We start from the raw sequence: 22,647 nt of genomic DNA on the forward strand, positions 1-22,647 counted from the left end.
ACTTGTTGGATCAACGTGAACATACTATGTGAGTATATGAAGGAAACCGAACGTGAATAACTTATAATAACGTATATAATATAATACGTCGCTCTATTGTACAGTGAATGTGCGATCAAAATGTACGATTTATGTGCTTTTATTTTTCTCATACAACAGCTAAGTAACGAAGAGCAAATATCTTGTAAACCTAGAAAGCGCCATCAACTGTGCATTAAGCACTGATCGAAACATATGTTCTGAGCATAGATGCCCATTATGTGATTGCCGTCTAACGTTTTATATATACAGTAGGTTATATCTTAGAAATGTGAGTACAAATAAGTATCCTAACATGTGTTCATAATACAATTTTTGCTTATATTTTTGTCGTATTCCATTACATTAATCGGTTTCTACTCTCCAAATTTATTGATCAGTGCGAGTCAGTTAACGCGTATTATTTGTTGCTATACACAGTTTGCAACAATTATACTAATTAAATCAATTACATGATTGTATCGTGTCTGACTCTTTTTCAATAACGTATTTAAGTGATTGTTCTAAATTACCTGCCATTACTTATACACTGATCGACAGCGTTACGCGATGTTGTTACTGTGCTATTTAGTCTAGGTAACAGTGTTCTCACAGACTGTGGTGTTGGCAACGGTACATACGGTATGCTGTTGCGCTAATAACGAATGATATATGAATAACATGTCGTACGTTGGTATGCAAGTGACCGTGTTTTAATTCGCAGTGATAGTGTCTCAGTGATTTTACATTATTCGCTTTAAGAAACACATCTCTGTGAAGCAAAGAAGATGAATGTCACACACGTATACGCCTTTAGAATATATATCATTTAACACAATATTAATATCGTTTTTATTCTTTTCATACAGACGTGTACACTACTTTAGAGTACGTTTTACCTTACCTCAGTATGACATTTTTACGTGCGGCAGTTATAATAATACTGTTCAGGTAAGACGTAAGGCCAACAAACATTAATATTGCATGTTTCTCGTCCAACAATGACTTATTCGTATTTATAATTGACATATAACTAATATGATAGCATGTCATCTTTACGAGAACCATCTAGACATTACATTAAATTATTCAGTTTTATTCTGCACACTGTTTCTGTGTTGATGACTATAGACACATACTTTTGTAGAATATATTAGTTATCAGTATTCGTATAAAATATTCAACTTTGTCGTTTTCATCGTAACATTTCCAACTTTACGACAGACGAACTGATAAAATAAAGATGAAGTGCATGCATTCTGGCATTTTATTATATGTCTGTCATCGTATTCTCATAAGTTACAGCGTTGTAATTGGCACTGTAGCAGTGGCAGTAAATACAACTCAACCCAATAGAGTGAAATTTGTGAGCGGGGAGTACATCAAATGCAGGATATTTGAGATGGTATTTCTCTGCTAGATCGTGTTGACACCATTGACAAATTTTATCGTACGAATGTCTGGCATTTAAATTCTTAATAAGCAAATCATTGACAAAATATTGTTTTATGTGGTATATAATACAGTAAAAATAAAACAGTTGACCAAAATTCTAAAATTTGTGAAATATTCAATTGACTTAACTTTTTGAACATAACATTTTCGTGTCCATAGAAACACTATGCAGATCCTAACTATTCATTTATAATTATTCCCAAAAGTTTTGATTCCGTGGAAACCATGTCCACAATAATTCCGAAATTTACGTTTTCATGGTAACTTTACCCATATCTGTACCAGAATTTGAGGAAATATCATCCACAACACAAAATGTTAAATAATAAAACAAATTCAGATAGTAAAATTATACATACGTCTTTTATTTTGTTTAAATCGAGAACGTCCACATCCGTATAGATAGTATTCGAATAAATTATGTTTGTTTATATACATAAACTAGTGTAATTGAGTACACACATATTATAAAGATAAAAAAGAAAAAATGTTGTTGCCGGTAGACGATCCATGGTTACATTTTAAATATTTTCTGAAATTAAATGAAATGAATATTTCTATATGTCTTCTGCTTTGTTTTAGGCTGATATTTATATTTATGTACTGTTATTTATATTTATATACTGTTATTTATATTTATATACTGTTATTTATATTTATGTACTGTTATTTATATTTATGTACTGTGTATACTGTTGTAGTGCAGACATGCTGTATTGTATTGAATTTTTTTTCAAATTAAATGCACTAGCATTACTGTGAATTATTTTCGTTCATTCACAAACAACATAGTTTAAATATATTATACGATTTGAGTTTTAGTGTGCACAAAATTGTGCATTCTTTTCAAGGTACTGTGTATACTGTTGTACTGCAGACATGCTGTATTGTATTGAATTTTTTTTCAAATTAAATGCACTAGCATTACTGTGAATTATGTTCGTTCATTCGCAAACAACATAGTTTAAATATATTATACGATTTGAGTTTTAGTGTGCACAAAATTGTGCATTCTTTTCAAGGTTCAGCCTAAACTCAGCAGCCCACTGTAACTTTGTGTTGTGAAATGTACGAGTTACATTCTGAAAGATGTAAAGACTGATACATTCCACGTCAACTAATGTTTCGATTTGTAATGACGACCCTAGAACAATGTCGTCGTAATTTGCTGCAGTAATTATGAAAACGTAATTTGATCAAATTATTCCTAGTTTTCATGTAACAAATTCAAACAAAAAAAATCTCGTGTTTCATGAAGGTAAATGACAAATCCTCGTATATCCTCTTAAATATATCGAATTACATTTACACTAATTGCTAACCCTACAACTTGATATTCACAATTGTGTTGTTGGTGTGCCAGCATTCAATCAAATAAGAGCAATATGTTTATCGTCTATACGTACGGTTACAGGCGTGCGACCATTTCATCAATATGAATATGGTAGTTTGAAATAAACTCACTAACGCTTTGTACATTGAAACTACAAGCATCCATACACACACACCAGGTATGTTCTACCGAAGAAGTTTGGGTGAATGAATGATCTACTTATTACAGCCACAATACAGCATGTTCCCTTCATGTTTGTGTAATTCAAGTATCAATTAAAATGTCAATGTTTTATTTTACATAGTCACATGACACGAATGGATGATGTCACATCACCAGTGGCGATGGACACCGCAAAGGAACCGGAAATAACAAATTTGAGCAACGTGTTAGGAGCTGACTATGATAAACAATTCAGACCGAATTTTCACGGTAAGCTTAAATCATTCAGTTGATTTACTTTTGTATTTGCCACTTCGTAAGTGTTACATGCAAAGGTCATGTGTTCACATCAATGGGAACAACAACGTTTACATTTAGTATCATTAAATATTCATTAGTGTTTTCACCAAAAAAAAATAATATACAACTGTATGTATTTAACTAATAGTTATTATTCCAAGAACAGTCATGACAATTTGGAATTTTAGTCGAGACATTACACGTTTAGCCGTCGATATTTCGCATACAATATTATACTCAAATTATAATAGCCATATTAAACCAGGGTAACCAATGTATCTCATTCTACTTAATAGAGTAATCTTTCTGAAAATGTATCAATTGCAATATTGGCGTAGAAAATATATTGGTGAAAACATATGTGTCACACAGTGTATATTTATTGATTCAGCCATTATCTTAATTGCTCTCGTAAATCTACACAGCATGCAGGTAGCATAGTTCTAATTTTGACGACGAAATAAATTAGTTGAAATGAAATAATTCCATTTATTTTTTATCATCATTTAAAACACTGGCACAAACAATGATGGTAACAATATTCAGAGTTACAGTAATAAATGCAGCTTTTTGAGAAAGAAAGAAAGAATGGAATATACTAACTCAGCCTGTACATAAAATATATCCATCTATTGTTACGTCCTATTTAGCATAATAGTCTATTGTGCGTGAGTACAGTCACATCTCAAAAAAACGCAGGGTCTTGTTTTCAGGAACATAGCAAAGAATGCTTTGATGTATATAAATAATCCAACGGTCATGTTTATGGGAATACTTTTTCAAGGTTGTTTAAATAACGACTTATTATCGTAAAAGGCGTGTTCCATTGTTGCATTCATACGTCGGACCTAATATCGAATATGAAACAGTGTAACTTCCACTGTCATCTAAATAAGAAAATATCTACAATTTCAATTTTATGATTTTCATATTTTAAAGTAGTAAAAACTCAGAGACTGATTGTAAATACACCCAATAACTGATCACTTGTTACATATATTTGTTTGTAAGTTTTGCGTTTAGTTTACTATCATGATGTTGCCTGGCTGGACATTGGCCGGGGTAAGTTGAATTTGGGATATGAAACTTTATTAGTGATTTACCTACTGGAATCATAACGTAGGCATAAAACAGTAGACTCAGTAAATCAGGGAAGTCGAATACAAAAGTGTGTTGCGTTTCATGATCTAGAGCGTAACAATGTGAATGAATTTATTATTGGTTGGAGGTTAAACAGAGCATCTCCGGAAGTCACGTGTTCACCTTGAGATCAATCGTCCTCACGCAAAATATTAAAACATACTCTACTTAGGCCAGAAATGGATATGCTGATGCAACGGATGAGTAGCCAATCAATTTTACTTGATCTCAGATTGGTAACATATTGACACAGTTGTAACACAGAGCAATTGTACTGCTAAAATAATGAATTTCAGAAATTCACGCTCACAAATGCATTTTCTTACAGTCAGCACACACGCTTAATGAAAAACATAATAGCATAATATTAGGAAAATAAAGTTATATTATATAACAGATAAACAAGTGTCAGTCTATTTTTCATGTCTCTTAGCAATTAATCGAACAAATAAAACATATGTGCAAAACAGAATCAAACTTTTTTGATATTTCATGTTCTTCCATATTCAAATGTTACTTAATTATGTTTTATAAACATAATCTTTCATTGTGATTACGGCTTTAAATAGTATAATTTAGGTATCAAGTGAAAGGTCGTAATGTTGTTCTAAAATAAGCATCTCAAACAGATTATATAGTTCCAACACACTAATAATTAGCAATATTTCAAAATTATAAATAAAAATATTTTAAATGTATATGTACTGGTATTAATTTTGCGATAACTAAAACCATAGAAAAAACTGTATCTGTTTATGCTGCAGCTCTGGTTACGACCAAGGACAGATGGTTGCAATGTACGTTCTTGAAAAATATGAATATGATTCTGTTTCTCACAATAAACAAATAAATACATGGTCTAATAGATTTACAAGTAATATGGTAGCATAGAACAAAGTCATGTTATCACTGATCGTGTCGGTGATATATATTATCTTTGTTAGAGTTTTAATGAAGCCATACATTAACAGAATGGCGTGGTAAGGATTTTCGATTAATGAGATATCGATTTCACGTCAACATTCATGTTCTCTGCAAAGAGATTCCTCTGGAATTCAAATAACCGCGACAGGCTCATAACGAACAATTAAACATGCAAAACGAGAACATAACTTACGACCACGGCAATGTGACATGCCACTGTATCTGCACAAAACAGTTACAAATAGCGTGTGATGTACGCGCATTCACAGTTGCAAACTATTTTTTGTAGTATCACTCAAATAATTACACTAGTACAAAGCCATCTGTGAATATATATATGTCAAACATAATTTCCGAATGTGGTTTTTACTTGTCCAACGTTTGATTAGAGAATATTCAAAAAATAAGGCAAACCTATAACAACTAAATAATTACTGGATAACAAGGGAAATCCCCAGCACCTAGTATAAAGCAAGAAATCCACATAACTATGCTGTTACTGACATGCTCGCAGAATAACAGTAGTTGTACCACCTGTTTAAAAGGCCTTCCACTAGCCAAAAAAGCAGGGTGATGAATATTGATTGATTGATCCATATGAAGCTTGTGTATGATATACGTGACAAATGTACTCAATTCACGCATTGCGTAATAAACGTGCTAGCACTTCTATAGCACATTCCATTTGAAACCATTTTTAATCACAGAATGTTGTTTGTATATAAATTCACGAGAAGAAGAGGTAAATGCAAAATTTATTCTGATCCTAGCTTAACGTTTTTTTGGAATCTAATTTGCATTATATATACATATATATAAAATGTTGTAGGACTCGGTAACAGTAGTTATCCCGATCATTTATTTTGCCTGTTCCTTGTTTAACCAAAAGCTGTATGTATGTCTACCCTAAATAGAATGCTACTGTTGATGTATTCGTCCTACATTTATTCAATGCGTGTTTCGAATCGTATGAACCAATTCAAGTTAATGTACGTATTGAGATTTGTGAGAGAAAATAATTGAATACTAACAGTTTATTCACTCATCCCCAGGAGCAGCAGTTGTTGTAACAACCAGCGTGCATATTAATAGCTTCCACGCAACAGCAGGAACGGAAATGGTGAGTAAATATGAGATACTAATAAGGAATCCTTAAATAACATACCAAAATCTACACATTACATCTCATAATATGTGTCAATTGCATTTTTGCATGCAGTGCGACAAGTATACTTAATACATACATTGCACTTTGCCACTTAAACCATATCTAAACTACATTAAATATATCAGATGTTTGGGACTACGCATGGCATCGATGATGTTGGTAAAATAAATAAATTATCAGCCAGTGTGCGAAATACCAGTTTAGCGCATGGGTCTATCTGATTTGTTTTTTGCTTTAACCTCAATACAAAAACAGGTCAGCGTATTATATTTCTGTTTTATTTACAATACTTTACTAAACCTCAAGTAGCTCGAATTTTGCTTCAAACTAAACATAAATGCAGTCGGAGTATTTTCGCAAGACTGCCATGAAAACGTTCTGAATGATTGAGAGTGTAAAGCGGAATTAAAATTACAATACAATAATTAGACGTTGTTACTGTGTCTGGAAGAATCGATTACTAAAATGTTCATATAAGCATTTTCGTATGGTTTTTCATTAGGATTATACTGTTACATTATTCCTTCGCACGCGATGGAACGATCCACGACTACGATACCATGATGCCGCTAACCACATACTGACATTTCATTCGGATGGAGTTAGAGAAGTCTGGATACCACCACTCTTTTTCCCAGATGAGAAGTCTGGACACTTTCATAAACTGACAACAGAGAATATACTTTTACGTATTTATCCTGATGGAACTGTACTACACAGTGCAAGGTATGTCTTATTCTCAAAGTTTGAATGCAACTTATCTAGAGTGAGTTAATTGACATAGTACATTGAATACACTTATAGATGAGAAATGAAAACACACAAAACAATGATTACCATACTGCCTCTCAAATTTTATATTTATTTTGACAGGTTCACTATAACGTTAACCTGTATGATGCGACTAGAGCGTTATCCAATGGATGAACAGGAATGCAACATTGAGATTGAAAGTTGTATGTATTACTCTTATTAGTATATATATATATATATATATATATATGAATGTCTGATAAGAACTGATGATACATTGGTTCAGGTAACATTATTAAATGAAGACATGCAATATAGCATCAACAGGCAATACACAGTAGTAATAAATATTGAGGGCTAAATAATATAAAATTATGCAAATAAAGAAATATGAAAAAAAACAATAATGAATATTTATTGTAACAATAACCCTAATCACAATTCACAGCTGCATCACAATGCCAATGTCAGCAAGAACTTACATCGACAAGTGAAAGGTTTCTTTGTATGTTGATTCAATGGCTACCTGCTCTAGATATTGTCAACTCACTCATAAAATGTGGGGGTCTAAGTAATCATAATCAACTGTACAACCTAAAGGCCCAATTAGACCGAATTCTAGACAATTATTGAATAAATTATTACAGTCTAAAATGTTCAACAATAAAGAGTTATTTATGAGGTTTGATATATATTAAAGTGCAGAGATATTGGTCTGTAATTTACAATTTCATAGAGCTTGCAACATTTAAAAGCTGCTAAAACATTTGCTTGTTTGAACATTTCTGTAAACTTATTGAAAGTATTAAAACTAGAAATCCAGACAGTCAGTTACATCATTGTCGTGAATCAAAACAAACTGTCCAGCAATTATGTGTGGAGTATACACTTCCTGAGCTTCCAATCTTACTATGTTTGGGATGTATTTGTTTTTAGATTGATGCGTGTTATTTTTTTTACATTTTATTACACTTGTTTCATACTCTTTAAACGTTGGCCTAATTGCTGTCTAAAAATTCTGGCTTGCACCAACAAACCCATACTGTGAAACTTATAGATATAGCAGGTGATACCAAGATTCCATAGACATATAATGTGTGAGTGTAATTTACAGTTGGATCTAAATCAAATGCATGTATGTATTCTAAATACAAAATGTGAAATCTAAAAATGTTCATTTTATGTTGTTAAAACTTACACTTTGAAACATTAATGCTCTCACATAAAAGAACGATCATCTATTGATTGTGGTTTAGTGTAACAATGTTCAGACATACAAATACTTCCATTCGGACACATTGAGTTGTGAACTGTAAGGGACCACTCAAATTTATTTATAATTTATACTATACAAGTGCACATAGTTTGACTTATACTATTTTAGCAATGATTTTATATTCTGAACAACGCCAGAAATAAAAATTAGATTCAATGTTTACCAAGACTATCTCTGTGCATCCCAAACTGCAGTCTGCCAAAAACTTCATAGCGAAAAATATTTTCATTGAACCATGAATCAATGAGGACAATTACATCAAAAACACTATTTAAGAATTAGGTATAAAAATGTCAGCTCAGTCTGAAATTCCTGTGATAAACGTTACACACTGTATTGTATCTCGCAAAATATTTCAGAGCTGAAACGCACAGATGAAATATATTAAATCTGAAGAAATTATCCGACTGGCATATAAAATCATGCACAAACTAAATGAAAATACTTTGTAATACAATCGCTTGCTTTAGTTTGAATTCAGTTCGTATATTTTAAGACATTATAGCATTTGATATGTTTTCTTGTAAAGTTGCTTACACAACTGATGACGTGATTCTGCAATGGGCAGCAGAAGATGATGATCTTGAAGCCTTTGCAGTCCCACAAGGGATATCATTACCACAATTTGAGTTTGTTGATGCAACAATTGTCAGACAGCTAATCACAAGGAACTACACAACAGGTAATTATGGCTTAGCGTTTGAAGTACTAGATTTGTTCTTATAAGCTAATAATCAAATTTACGCCACAGTATAACAGAGTACAATGTGTACACACTGGAAAAGCTTTTCTAGGTGTCAGACATTATAAACTGTACGGTAAATTAACAATGTAGAGGGAATGGTGTACCCACATGCATGAAATGATAAATCTTTCAAATGTATATAGTGCTCATTTTGTGTTTTGATTCCTGTTACTTATTATGTTGTTGCTCAACACTTTGCGGAGCCAAGTGTATTATGTAATTCGGATATTATCAATCAATTAATAATGTTGTGTTGTATTGACACCCAATACATAATTGGTGGTATATTATTAACCCCAAGTTTTGGTAGTCATATTTAATTAACAACATAAACGATCGTATATATAAACTTCTGCCACATGATCTAGAAACAAATTATAGTATTATTTGATGATGATTTATTACTGTTGTAATAAACAGATTGTGCTATGGTCATGACTTGAATCCACATATTTCTGCTTGCAGTTGTTTTTTCAATAAATTGTGATTGTGTCATTGTGTGTAAACGTGATGTTCTTGAATTACTGCATGTACAATAGTTTCAATACCTTACCTATTGAAAACCCCAATTTAGCTGCAAAATCTAATTTACTTTCACAAACATCACATCTAGAACTACAATAAAACAACATTCAGTATATGCCACTTGCCAGACTGTCTGGGATGCTGATGACATTTAATATTTTTACAGGTAGTTTCTCACACCTTACTGCGATATTCAGATTACAAAGACAGAAAGAGATGTTTATAATGTCAAATTACCTTCCGAGCTTACTAATTGTCGTTTTGTCATGGTTTTCGTTTTGGATCAACCCGAACTCTGAACCAGCTCGTGTTTCACTCGTGATGACTGCCTTGTTGACGTTGTGTACACAGATGAATGGAATCCATGGAACGATGCCACAAATAGCACATCTGAAGGTAAAATCTGAATCAAGTACGATTGCCCAATAAATATCACCAGTAACCAGTAACCATATATAAATGATATGGGTATATTGTATAGAACATCATTAGATCACATTTAATTGACTCGGTTGGACGATAGGTTTAACAAGGTCACAAGTTCAAAAATAATAGTTGCATATTCATGCAAAGGTGTGGGATGTAAATGCAGAGTGGGTAGGTTAACTTTTAGTTTTTATGTTTTATGTATTGTATATTATGTACATACGATATTGTGTCATGGAAATATCAATAATGTTGAGATAAAACTATCGTATCCTCTATTTCAGGCAATCGACGTGTGGATGTCAGCATGTCTTGTTTTTGTATTCGCTGCTTTAGTAGAATACGCCGCTGTTAACTACATTAGTTTACGGATAAAAAGGCAAAGTCGACGAAAGCAAACATCACCTGAAATGGTCAGTTCACTTAAAGACAAACAAAGCACTGTTGTAAGTGTGTGTAGTAGACAGTGTTTCTATATGAGCTGGTCAGATTCTACCATGTTTGTTTATAGATGTTATGTTTGCCCATTCTCGAGATTTACTTTCAAGCAGAAACAAATTACACCTGATGATATCTTAGCAGTTATATTTCACTCTGTCAATGTCTTTTGACATATATCTATATTAATATATGTTCAATGTAGGCCAACACTGGAAATAGAGATGAACAAAAACAACTACATCCTGCTGAATCTTCGCTTAGAGGATCTGACAACTCAGCCACTGAGTTATCTTATGGTTCTGAAAGAAGCTGCCTGTCTGTGTGTGAATTAAGTCCTGAACAAATTGATTACTACAGTCGAATCATATTTCCAGCCACATTTATGGTATTTAATGTGTTTTATTGGCCAACCTATTTGCATTGGGTGCAATGATGGAGGGTCACAGTGTGTATTAGAAGTCATTGTGAGTTCAGATTAACAATGACAGTAAGCAATTTATTGGTCGCAACATATGCGTATTGACGCTATCAGTAGATTTGATACATACTGTAAATGTGATAGTGGAGACTTCAATATCAGTGTTAAAATATGAATAATTCAAAAAATGAACACCTCATTAATAGTCTCTCATGCTTCAGTTTGAAAAAGATTATCACAACAACAACTAGCAATACCGAAAAAGTCAAACAAATACCATAGATAATATGACTACTATCCACGTTTGCATAGTAACTCGACTTTCATATCATTTAATATTTTGTGTCTTTTTTACCTCTTCTACTATTACATACTGTCACTGTCACGATGTCAGTGTATATAGCGACTGAACATTTTAATAAAACGTTCTTGAACATATGATATAGATAAACCATTGGATAACAATTGGTAAACAAATTTTAACTCAACACCGACTTTTTGGCAAGATGGTGAAAGCAATTTTGCTGATATAAAAGTGAATTACTATAAAAGTTTTCGCAACATCATCGCAAGTGATTTAAGATAGACAAAAAATAGCGTTATTGCGAAAACTGTATTTAATGTTAAAAATATGAATTGGATCTGGGATACAATTATCAATCTTAAAGGTAAATCACAATTTGATATAGCAGATAAACTAAATATTGTTTGCGATGGAGTATCAATAACGAACAATCTAATTATATAGCGCTCCAGATAATTGTATGTGTCACATGAAGAGGACTTATAGAACGAATAAAAGGAGGGGAATGGTTGGGGTTATGATAAATGGTGAAAGGGTCCTGTGAAACGCTTACCGTTTATTATTACGTACTCTTTTTATGATACTAACTCGGCGGTCTTCCCTACAAAAGGGAATTCTGGACGTTTTAATATAATGATTTTTAATGATTTGATCAACAAAAAGAAACCTTTCTTGATTTCTTTTCACTAATAAAGCATAATTACACACACAAAATTACGAGATTTATTTATTTATCTTTTCACTTGCTTCTGTTTGATAATCAAATGTTGAACTCGGGCCACTGTTTAGTTATGCCCTTGATCTCAAAACAGTGTTTCCGCTAACATTTTATCATTTACTTGCATAGTATTGTATATGTGAAATTATTATTGTTATTATTGTTCTATTTCTCAATTGTTAAAGACATTTTGATAAGGATAACATCCAATACACAGTTATAATTGACACCAATTGATTGCTGAATATATGTTAAAATACCAGTCTGTGTCTACGTTACTGTTATGAACGTAATTTATATGTTATTTAAAGTATATGTGTATATTATTTAAATGTATGAATTTTACTGTTTTCAAAAATAAAATGAGTGCAATGTACTGATAATTATTAACGTGGATTCACTCGACTGCCAATAATTTAGATTTACTGTACGTTAATATAGAGCATCACGATACACTGCCGTCTTTTATATAGATTATATATTATTAAATGATGTTGAAAGAATGATTAATGTACTCTTAAAATAAATAATAATTCCGGTTAGGCACTCGCATAAAATCAGTAGGTGTCTTTCATTATTGATTGTAATATTTCATTGTAAGCTTTCAACTATTATACCACTCGTATAGGTGTATTGTTGATGGAGTATCAGTTCTCAGTAACTGAATTTGTCACCATGGCAGCACGTGGATGTTCAAACGAGATTAATCTTAGTATTGATGGCTTAAATCGAGTTTTGTAATTTATTTCGAAATACATTACGAAAAAAAAAACATTGACGAATATATGTCAAAGTCAACGTAAAGGCAAACATATAATTTTAATATCTCCAATGAATTCAGAGAATGTTTTGTCTGAGCCCTGATACCACATACTAATGTGTAGTGAGGAGATAAAGGAGCGGGCACGACATTGATGCTTGTTTATTAGGTTAATCTTGTACAATAACCTTAAGAGTTATACACGCTAATGCGTTCATCATTTGACAGTGCATGACTTTGTAATGGTAGTTATTGTATTTTGAACATCCATATATGTAAGTAGTAGGTGCATAATAATATTTCGATGACATGTTTCGGAATCTTTCAAGTTTATTACTTCTGTTCTACATTCTAGTTGAGTATTAAAAGTAGTGAGCAATGGTTATTAATGTTTAGAAGTTGACAATTGTAAACTGATGGGAGACAATTAGACCTACTATGCACATCATATTTTTAGTCCCCGTTCGGACGTAGTCCGAAAACGGGGACTTATGTTTTGCCCTGTGTGCGTCCGTCCGTCCGTTCGTCCGTCTGTCCGTCCGTCCGTGATCACCTGTATCTCGAACATGCATGGACCGATTAAGTTCAAACTTCACTCATACATCACACATTATATGGGACATATGCACATGCATTTTTTTCATGATCCGATTAACGATAGCCGAATAGCGGCCATTTTAAGGCCGAAAATGCATCAAAATCGCACATTTTCACCATTCCGGACCCGGATCTCAGTTATGCATGGACGGATTTTGTTCAAATTTGGTACATACATTAAACATAATAGGACCTTGATGCATGTCATTTTTTTCCGGATCAAGTTCGAAATGGTTGACTGGCGGCCATTTTGTTTTAAAAAATTCAGTTCTTGATCCGTATCCGAGACATACCTGGACTGATCGAGTTCAAACTTCACACACACAAGGTACATCATGTCACAAATATGTATGTGCATTTGTTTCATGATCTTATTAACGATAACCAAATGGCGGCCGCTTTAAGGCCGAAAATGCATTGAAATCGCACATTTTCACCATTCCGGACCCGGATCTCAGTTATGCAATGACGGATTTTGTTCAAATTTGGTACATACATTAAACATAATAGGACCTTGATGCACCTCATTTTTTTTTTCGGGTCAAGTGCGAAATGGCCGACTGGTGGCCATTTTGTTTTTAAAAAATCAGTTCTTGATGCGTATCTGAGACATGCCTGGATTGATCGAGTTCAAACTTCACACACACAAGGTACATTATGTCACAAATATGTATATGCATTTGTTTCATGATCTCATTAACGATAACCAAATGGCGGCCATTTTAAGGCCGAAAATGCATCAAAATCACGTATTTTCACAATTCCGGAACCGGATCGCAGTCATGCATAGATGGATTTTGTTCAGATTTAGTACAATGTGTTGTACATATGCAGGTGCATTTCTGTCATGATCTGCTTTGAATGTATATTTCACTCAAATATGAACGGAACGGGGACGTGTCATTGACAATGACTTGTTCTTCAACTAGTTTTGGGTAGATATTTAGTTTTCCTTTTTCGTTTGAGTAAGTGTGTGATTTTTAATAAATGTTTCTTTTAACTTCCTACTCAATTTTTTGTCTGTGTTATTTATTTATTTAAATCCCTCATACGACCACTCAGCTAGGATTACGGTTTACGTCATAGAGTGTTACGAGGAAGAATTGCACAACAACTTCTCAAATCGGAAATGTCGAATAATATTCCCTGAAATAACAAGATGGCAATGCCATATGGCTCAAATGAGTTTTAGCAACTCTACAAATTCGGCGTTTTGGCAGAAATCCGATAACATATCTGCAGCAATTGCTCTACCAGTGAATTTCATTAATATTCACGGTGACCCCAAATATGGTTTGCACGTGAAAAACATCGTACATGATGGTGCTCTAGGATCAAGTACAAGTAGTGTGTGACTTAAATTCATTACTGGTAGTTATTTTAATGTTATTGTTGATGTAATATGTAGTGTGTGCATTTGTTATGTTATAGACATTTTGCCAATTGTGTAATGGATTGCATCCATGGCCACATGTTGCCCATGCAATACCCTCTGATTTGAACAGCAGAAGCGTATTTAGAAGCAAGAATGAATGTGTTTGATAGTCAAAACAATTTACGGTAGTTTGTGCTTTTGATTCTTATAGTTAGACAGGAAAATCATCCTACAACAAATGTCTTGATCATAATCTATGTGATCTTTTCTTTATCATATGTATCTCCCGTATGGATGAAAGAATTACGTGATACAAGTTATGATATTCGGCATATCGTGTTTATATCTGCAAAGCTGCTAGTTGTATACGAGGTTATTTATTAACATATATTGACGTCCTGAGGCTATCGATTATCAAATCTAAATTTAGCTTTACTCTGCGCTTTGTTCCAGTTGTGGGAACGATCTCTCGGCAAGTTCTATAGGACAGAGGACAAATTTAATTAGAATATCTATGAAAATTAATCAATTGCCGGAAGTTCCCGACAGCAGAATTTATTGCCTCACGTGATAGGGTACAACTGTACCACCAGTCATAAATATACATGTATTTATTAAGCGAACTGCGAAAAGCCATTGCAAGACAGCCTCTAGCGTGTCTATCATCCCGCATTTTGATATAGTTGTTAAAGTGTGTTTTGTATGTTCGACCTTTAATTAAACACTGGGCAATAAAACATGACACAAACAAAGTTGTAGCTGCATTAACGGAAAGTAACAGTAATGCGGCATTGAGTGTAGAATGTCAATTAACTTGCTATACATCGTGCCACAGACTGATAAAATGTATTGCAATATCCTTATGTCCCTATTATCTTATGTTACGTAACCAGCCACTTTGTAATAAAAGTATATTAAAGTATTTTGAAAACTGGAAATGGCGCCACTAATTAGTTAGTGACAATGTAGATACTTTCTCGAGGATACAGAATGTAAACTTTTCAAAACATATTGTTTTCTTTGAGATCTATATGCATTTATCCCGTTAATGTAATCATGCATTGTAATGTGTTTTTCAGTTTTCTGTCTGGTGAATGTACTCGTGTATATCTGTCTGTGTGTCTGTCAGTCTTGTATTGAGCGGGATGTGGTAACTTTTTTGTGTTGTTTGGTGTTTCCGAACTTCAAAATAACTTCTTAACAACTGTATCAACCGTTACAACTGTATTACATGACTGCCATATGTTATAAGGGTATATTTTATGAGCATTTGAATCAAACATTGCTTGTACAGGTCAGTTACAGTGCATCGTTACTCGTCCTGTGCAATATGCCATGGTCACTGGACACCATTGTCCGGATGTTTGACTAGTCCCGGATCCGCTATTACATCCTATTCATTAAAGGGGTAATCAACTTACTTGGCACTGACTCAAATGAATAGTTACTTCCGTTGAGACGTTGAATCCGTGGAATAACAAGAATTGAAAATTATGGTGTTTGTCTTCAGTGCATGCAATTTACAACACTGCCTTATTGTCTCACCTAGTTGTCGAACTGATTGCTTTTAGAAAAATTTATATCTTTACAAAACAGTGAAATCACATTTGTATCAATTGATACAAATAAAACTAAGCATAAATAAAAATGTTCCGCCTATTATTTCACACTTTATATTCACGAGTAAAATACAACTATGTTAATACAATAACATATACAACGAAAATCATTAGGTTAAACAATATACGACAGATTACTATAGTTGCATGAAGCGATGGAGCGCTTGTTGTATAAAGATGACTGCAATCTCGATTGTCATTGGCATATCCTGACAATTGGCTCTGGATAAATGACATTCGATCGATGATCATGCTATATAATTATGAAAATGAAATATAAGTGTCGACTAAATACATTGTACATAAGAATGTGACGACAACGACGTAACTGTTATGTACACCTCAGTCTCATATTTCAGATAAATTATTTACCTATTGAAATACTGCCTTCTTTTTCAGGTAATGATGTCAGATTATTGATTATTTCCGCATGTTCTAAATTGACCCGAGGCAAAACAATTTGCATCAAAAGACGATTGGAAATGATAAAAATTAATTGGAGATTTCGTAACCTGTTGACACGATTTTTCTGAGTTGTATACATACCAGAATGAGTACGGTTACATACACCGATGCCATAAATCATGTTCATAAAAGAATCACAAATTTGTGTTTTCATAGAAATAAATTCTTCTAAGGTGAACACTTATACTGATATATCATATATCATGCATGTAAATGGAGGAAATGTACATAGCATATGTAAACTAAGTTTGTTAAATATGAAATGTTGCTTGTTTATATTCTGCCTGCATGTTGTTTGTGACTTCCACGTGTTATCCTGTCATTGTAAGCCCGTGATTGGAAACGTATCTTTTGATATATTCCCATCTCTCTATTCACAGCTTTTCAAACTACAAGGCTTGTCCATTTAAATTTTGTGTTTGTTACAAATCGATAAGCCGGCCTCAGAAAATAGTGAGCTTTATATAGATGAGCATACATGAAATAATTGTAATCAGCGTGTGGAGATATTTACTAGGCTATTACGTAACTAATAAATGTAGCAAGAACAAAAATAAAATCAGATTCTTCATGCGTCCCATAGAAAATGTCGTACACAAGTCAATCAATGTTTAGCATTATGTTTCAATCAACAGAGCAGTCTTAATAGTCATTAAGCCCCGGCAAACGTTAATTAATAATATGAACTACAAAAGAAATAGTTGATAATTTGGAAAAGGTGCATAACTTAACTCCGATACATCATGTGTAGGCTCAAAACTTACGCGCATTGTACAGAATTGAACAAAAATTCAGTTCACTGAGGTTAATATGGTGTAAACATCCACCTGCCACAATGATAGAATTCGCTGCGCACGAGTCATTTCTAAATTGGAAAATCCTCAATTTTAATGAGTCGTGAAAAGAAATCGCGGGCTGGAAACCCTATACTTTTTTTTTACCATATGACAATGACAGCCAATCAGATTTGCATATTACAAGTAGACAAGTGTGATTTAGACAGCCTTGGAATTCTACATTTCTGTAGAGGCTCTTTATAAATCCTGGATTAATATATATATTAGGGTGATTATAAATCGGGATTCGGGATTAACACATTTTTTAGGTATGTCTTTATTATTTTATTCATTTTGTTATTCAGTATTTAATGAGGTTGAACCAATTAGAAAACTGATAAATGTCCTGTCCTGGATACTACATTAATACTTTGCGCAAAAATAAAGGCATCAGAAACATCCCAACAAGCAAATAAAAAAAAACAATGTGTTTCAAGGCAGGGAACGAGGTGTTACCACTGATCAAAAACTGTTGTGGACCAAGGTATACTTCTGCCAATAATGACAAGGCACTTTTCATGATCGTGATTTCAAATCGTGTAGATTGCATATTTACATGTTCAAAATGTGCATGTAACAGAGGGAGTCCGTGTCCTAATTCATGCATGGTTAATGAGGCAGAGCGACGTGATGCATAGATTGGGCATTTAGATTTAGTATTTAAATGTCATGATGTCTTTACCCAGGTTCGCCAATCCTGTGTAAGTTTGTCCTTAAAGCTATGTATAGCTACATATATACATGTTTGTATATCTACATATATACATGATTCTTACACCAATAGGCACACTTTTTTAACTTGTTGGAGAGCACACGTTAAGTATCGTATGCTATAAAAATGCATGTGATTAAATCGTAGACTGATCAACTGAAGAATTGTCACAAAAATGCCATTCAATTCTATTGGATTCAATTCTGGCAATGCTGTTAACCAAATAATACAAATACAGATGATTGCGTCTATTTCACACTCTCGGTCTTTCTAGTAATCACGCAAGTTCTTTGCGCATCTGCATGTGTCATCTGCTTGACAATCTATCAGCGATACATTAGTGACCTTTAGCAGCTGAAGATAAATAATTCTCATGAGTTGTCAAAATAGCTTAAAATAACGTTGATTTACTTTTTCAAAATCTACCTAAACTGTACGTTATAATCAAAGTGATGTACCAATATATAGTGTGCAAAATTAATAATATTAAAAGTGCGTGACAGCGGGAAGCTGAACGAATCGCGTTCGCGCTTGATTGCTGGCAACTTCATAGCTACCAACACACAATATTCGCTGGAATTATCTTCCTTTGCAGAACTGTTTTCCCATTGCATGTCCCACTACAGTGCTTGTTACTAAGACCCATGCAGACAAATTTGACAAGTGAACTCCCAGATTCGAGATGTCAAAAACAGTTATCAATTGTGAGCTTCGGGTTTATGAAGATTTGTCTCCATTGGCACAAAATAACAACAAATCGTCATATACACCTCAGTTGCAGCTAATAAATATGTATTATCATCTCTTATATTATAGTACGTCAAAGCTGATTGCAATCACTCCGACCTCCAATTCAATGCCGCCGTACTGGGTGCCAAATTTAAAATGCAAAATTGTGAACATTTAAGTACGAAGAGGTTCGGCAAACCCAATTACTACGACAATTACACAATTGTTGCAATTGTTGTCAGTACAGCTGACAACATTGCATCTAAACCACGGTTATTACAATCTAGTAACTTTGTAAACTCTAAACGTGCAAGCAGCTGGGAAACGGGGACGACAGATGACTTAGTTTACCTGACATCCCATTGAACAGCACTGTTCATAAACCCGTCAGGTACACTTAGTAATTATTATCTCTCGTATTCTAGTATGCTAAGCACACAATATACCTCTTAATTTTTGAAAATCACACAAACATTATACTTATAGTACCAACTGTACGTAGGACGTAATCATGTTTGATTAAGAATACGTATTTCTTTGTACAGTATTGTTGCCTCGGGCAATAGTGCTAGACCGGGATATAGGTGCTTGCACACTGAGATCACGAACTTTCAAATCACGACATGAATTTGGCAGGCATTGAGAAAACAAATATTAACTGTAAGCTCCGTATTAAATGGAAATTGTTCTCCAAGATGTGATAATTATTTATCTAAGTTGCGATTGAAAATTGATATTTTTTTAGTTTTAATATATAGAACAGTTGTTTTTACTTTTACTTAAGTAGACTACGTTCGAAAAGTTTATCTAGAAAAAATTATTTCTATCTTCGTCAGCTGTAGGCACCATAATTTCTGCAGCATCGCTTTCATTTGTTTCTAGTCATCCAACTTTTCTTTTAGTGTTAAGATCTTATATATATAATTTTATTGTTGTGTTTTTATATATAATGCGTTTATATGGTTGAATTTATTGATAGTTCTACGGTTGGGTACTTTTAACATCCACGAGTGATTTTGTAGGTCAGAAGACTTCAGTTCGTTTGTTTTCGACATATCCCATGGCGCATTTTGGAAACTTCCATTCTATTTCCGTACTTTTCTTATGATACTTCATTGGTGTTGCCACCACATACAACATATCACCGGTAAGTAACACCTATATCGACGACTACGGTAGTAAATTTAGATATCTTGATATTTCAACTACTTTTTACGGAAGGTCGTAGGATTCAAAGCCGGCGGGGAAACGTCTAAGACTGATTTAAACTCACTTTTCATACCACAAAATAGAAGCTTCCGGGTGCCTTTCTTGTTGCAGGTAACACCAGTTTGAACCTTCTCTCAATATATATTAACTCTTGCAGGCAGATTTTGTTTAAAACATAAATCTCATGTTATCACCGCAAAACGTGGTTAAAACACTTTGGTAGCGTCACAGATTATTTCGAATAGGTGTGCATAATATGTTGTGATCTATTCAAGGCGAAGACTACATGATTCGGTTGTGTCAGTTGTTTTACTTAACCTGAGTAAAATTATTTCCATAATTATATTGCTTTGCTTAAATGAACCTTGTGTAATACCCACACTGAACCTGTGTTTTTATAGCATAATGATTTGTAGCACTAGGCGTGCTTATAAGAATATATTCTATGTTAGACACAGGATATTTTAAATAGATAATTGAAATGCAATGTTAATTTACAACGCCCTCTTCAATCAGCAAATAGAGCAATTGTATTTTATATAATACAATATATGTATTTTTATTAATCATAAACAAGTGTCATGTTCAAAGCCTCATTAAATACACTATTATTACTACAGCGATTGGTAAATACCACAACTAAGCTTATATCTCATCAATGTTTTTTTCCCTGTATTAAATTGTATATGAAGGCTACTATTTCAATAAACACACATTGATATCACAGAAAAAAAAACAATAATACGAATCGTCATATTCCATCAAATTAAACCTATCAAAACGATAGGTACAACATGTTGCACCTAGCAAAGCACCTTATTAAAATATACATAAGAAATTAATTAATATAATACTTGCTAGATAATTCCTAGCTCTACTAAGTGAAATAATTAGAAAATGCCTTGTGCGCCCTAACTTGTCTAATACTAGTTTTACTCTCCATAAGACACTGCGAACTATACGAGTCAGATAAATTGTGCCAAACTCTTCTCCGCTCACTTACAATCAAATGTTCTAATTATAGTGTGAATCAATCTATAGGCGACATTCCCACTATTTACCTGCATATACGTTCTTGAAAGGACAGTTAGACCATTAATTTATGAAATGTTCATGATTATGGCAAAGCAGGTCGGCTACGCTCTGCAAAGTGAAGCATTAACTGCCCTTTATCCCATCCTGTCAGTGATATCACGGTTACAATATAATGACAATTGGGAGGTGATCACCTCCTCCACCGTCATTCGAATGTGGAAACACTTTAACAGATATAATGTATTAAATACCGCATAATTGGCTTCTATTGTGCATATATATAAATGCGTGAATAGACATATGGCACTCTCCGACAGCGCCCGCAATCTTTGAAACTCGGATATTCAAATTAGAAACTAAACACCGTGTTCTATCTTATGAAGTTATACAAGTACTTGAACACTTTTTCTCGTAGCTGTGTGGACCTTATTATTATCAATCAATAACTGAATTCACTAATTACCTTACTAGTGTTATCGCTAAATGAATATTGATAATTTACTAACATTTAACTCATTACCTGACCTGTGGCATTGGAACCAGCCATTGGAACCAGACTATTGGCATACTGATAAGTGTAACACAATTAAATGTACTTCATAAGACTTACAAGTGTCAATTTTGGCGGTATTGTCATAAGCGGCGATTTGAATAATAACAAAAATATGCACTCAGACAGATTTGACTGACTAGCCAGCCAGCCAATCGACCAACCAGCGTGTTTCACATAAAGGTTACCGTATGTTGACTCAGAACAAATTGGTCTGCTATGCATAATTTATGTTGGCGATCCGCTCCGCTAGGATTGCCCTTATAATCACTTTTGTTGGCGATCCGCTCCGCTAGGATTGCCCTTATAATCACTTTTGTCGTTTTGTGTGTGTCTGTGTGTGTACATTTCCAGTGTTCACTATTATTTCTTCTGTGATTTTTTTGGCTTGGCCGATTTCGTTCAAACTTGGCAGGTAGGTCACACCTTAACCCTAGTTATAATGAAAAATCTGAAAAAATTTTTTGGACCACCGTTGCCATAGCAACAGCAAAAAAACTGATTTTTGGATAGCTTCACGCCAAACGTATCTCCTCCTACAAATTTGGGATAAAACACTTCAGACATAGCTCATTCTACTCAGCTTGAGTGTGGGCACAAAGTTACCATTTGAATTTTTGATATCTGTTTTCATTACCGAGAAATTTGACCCTA

At 33.6% G+C, this 22,647-nt stretch overlaps 1 protein-coding gene across 1 annotated transcript; it reads left to right on the top strand.

Moving 5' to 3' along the window:
* The first annotated feature begins 699 nt into the window (after positions 1 to 699).
* On the top strand, positions 700 to 19,565 carry LOC102810197 (glycine receptor subunit alpha-4-like). Its single transcript, XM_085507462.1, has 11 exons — positions 700 to 712; positions 888 to 969; positions 3,111 to 3,238; positions 6,385 to 6,452; positions 7,003 to 7,226; positions 7,374 to 7,456; positions 9,059 to 9,211; positions 9,966 to 10,195; positions 10,510 to 10,671; positions 10,869 to 11,051; positions 19,287 to 19,565. Exons 1-11 carry the CDS (start codon positions 700 to 702, stop codon positions 19,563 to 19,565), a joined length of 1,605 nt encoding a protein of 534 aa, XP_085363588.1.
* The last annotated feature ends 3,082 nt before the right edge of the window (positions 19,566 to 22,647 follow it).

The sequence above is a fragment of the Saccoglossus kowalevskii genome, chromosome 14 (assembly GCF_978046115.1).
Source record: "Saccoglossus kowalevskii chromosome 14, keSacKowa6.1, whole genome shotgun sequence".
NCBI lineage: Eukaryota > Metazoa > Hemichordata > Enteropneusta > Harrimaniidae > Saccoglossus > Saccoglossus kowalevskii.

Coding starts and splice junctions, on each gene's coding strand:
- LOC102810197 (XM_085507462.1), top strand. Junction 3,239..6,384: donor ATTCAGACCGAATTTTCACG/GTAAGCTTAAAT, acceptor ACTCATCCCCAG/GAGCAGCAGTTGTTGTAACA. Junction 11,052..19,286: donor TATTTCCAGCCACATTTATG/GTATTTAATGTG, acceptor CTTATATTATAG/TACGTCAAAGCTGATTGCAA.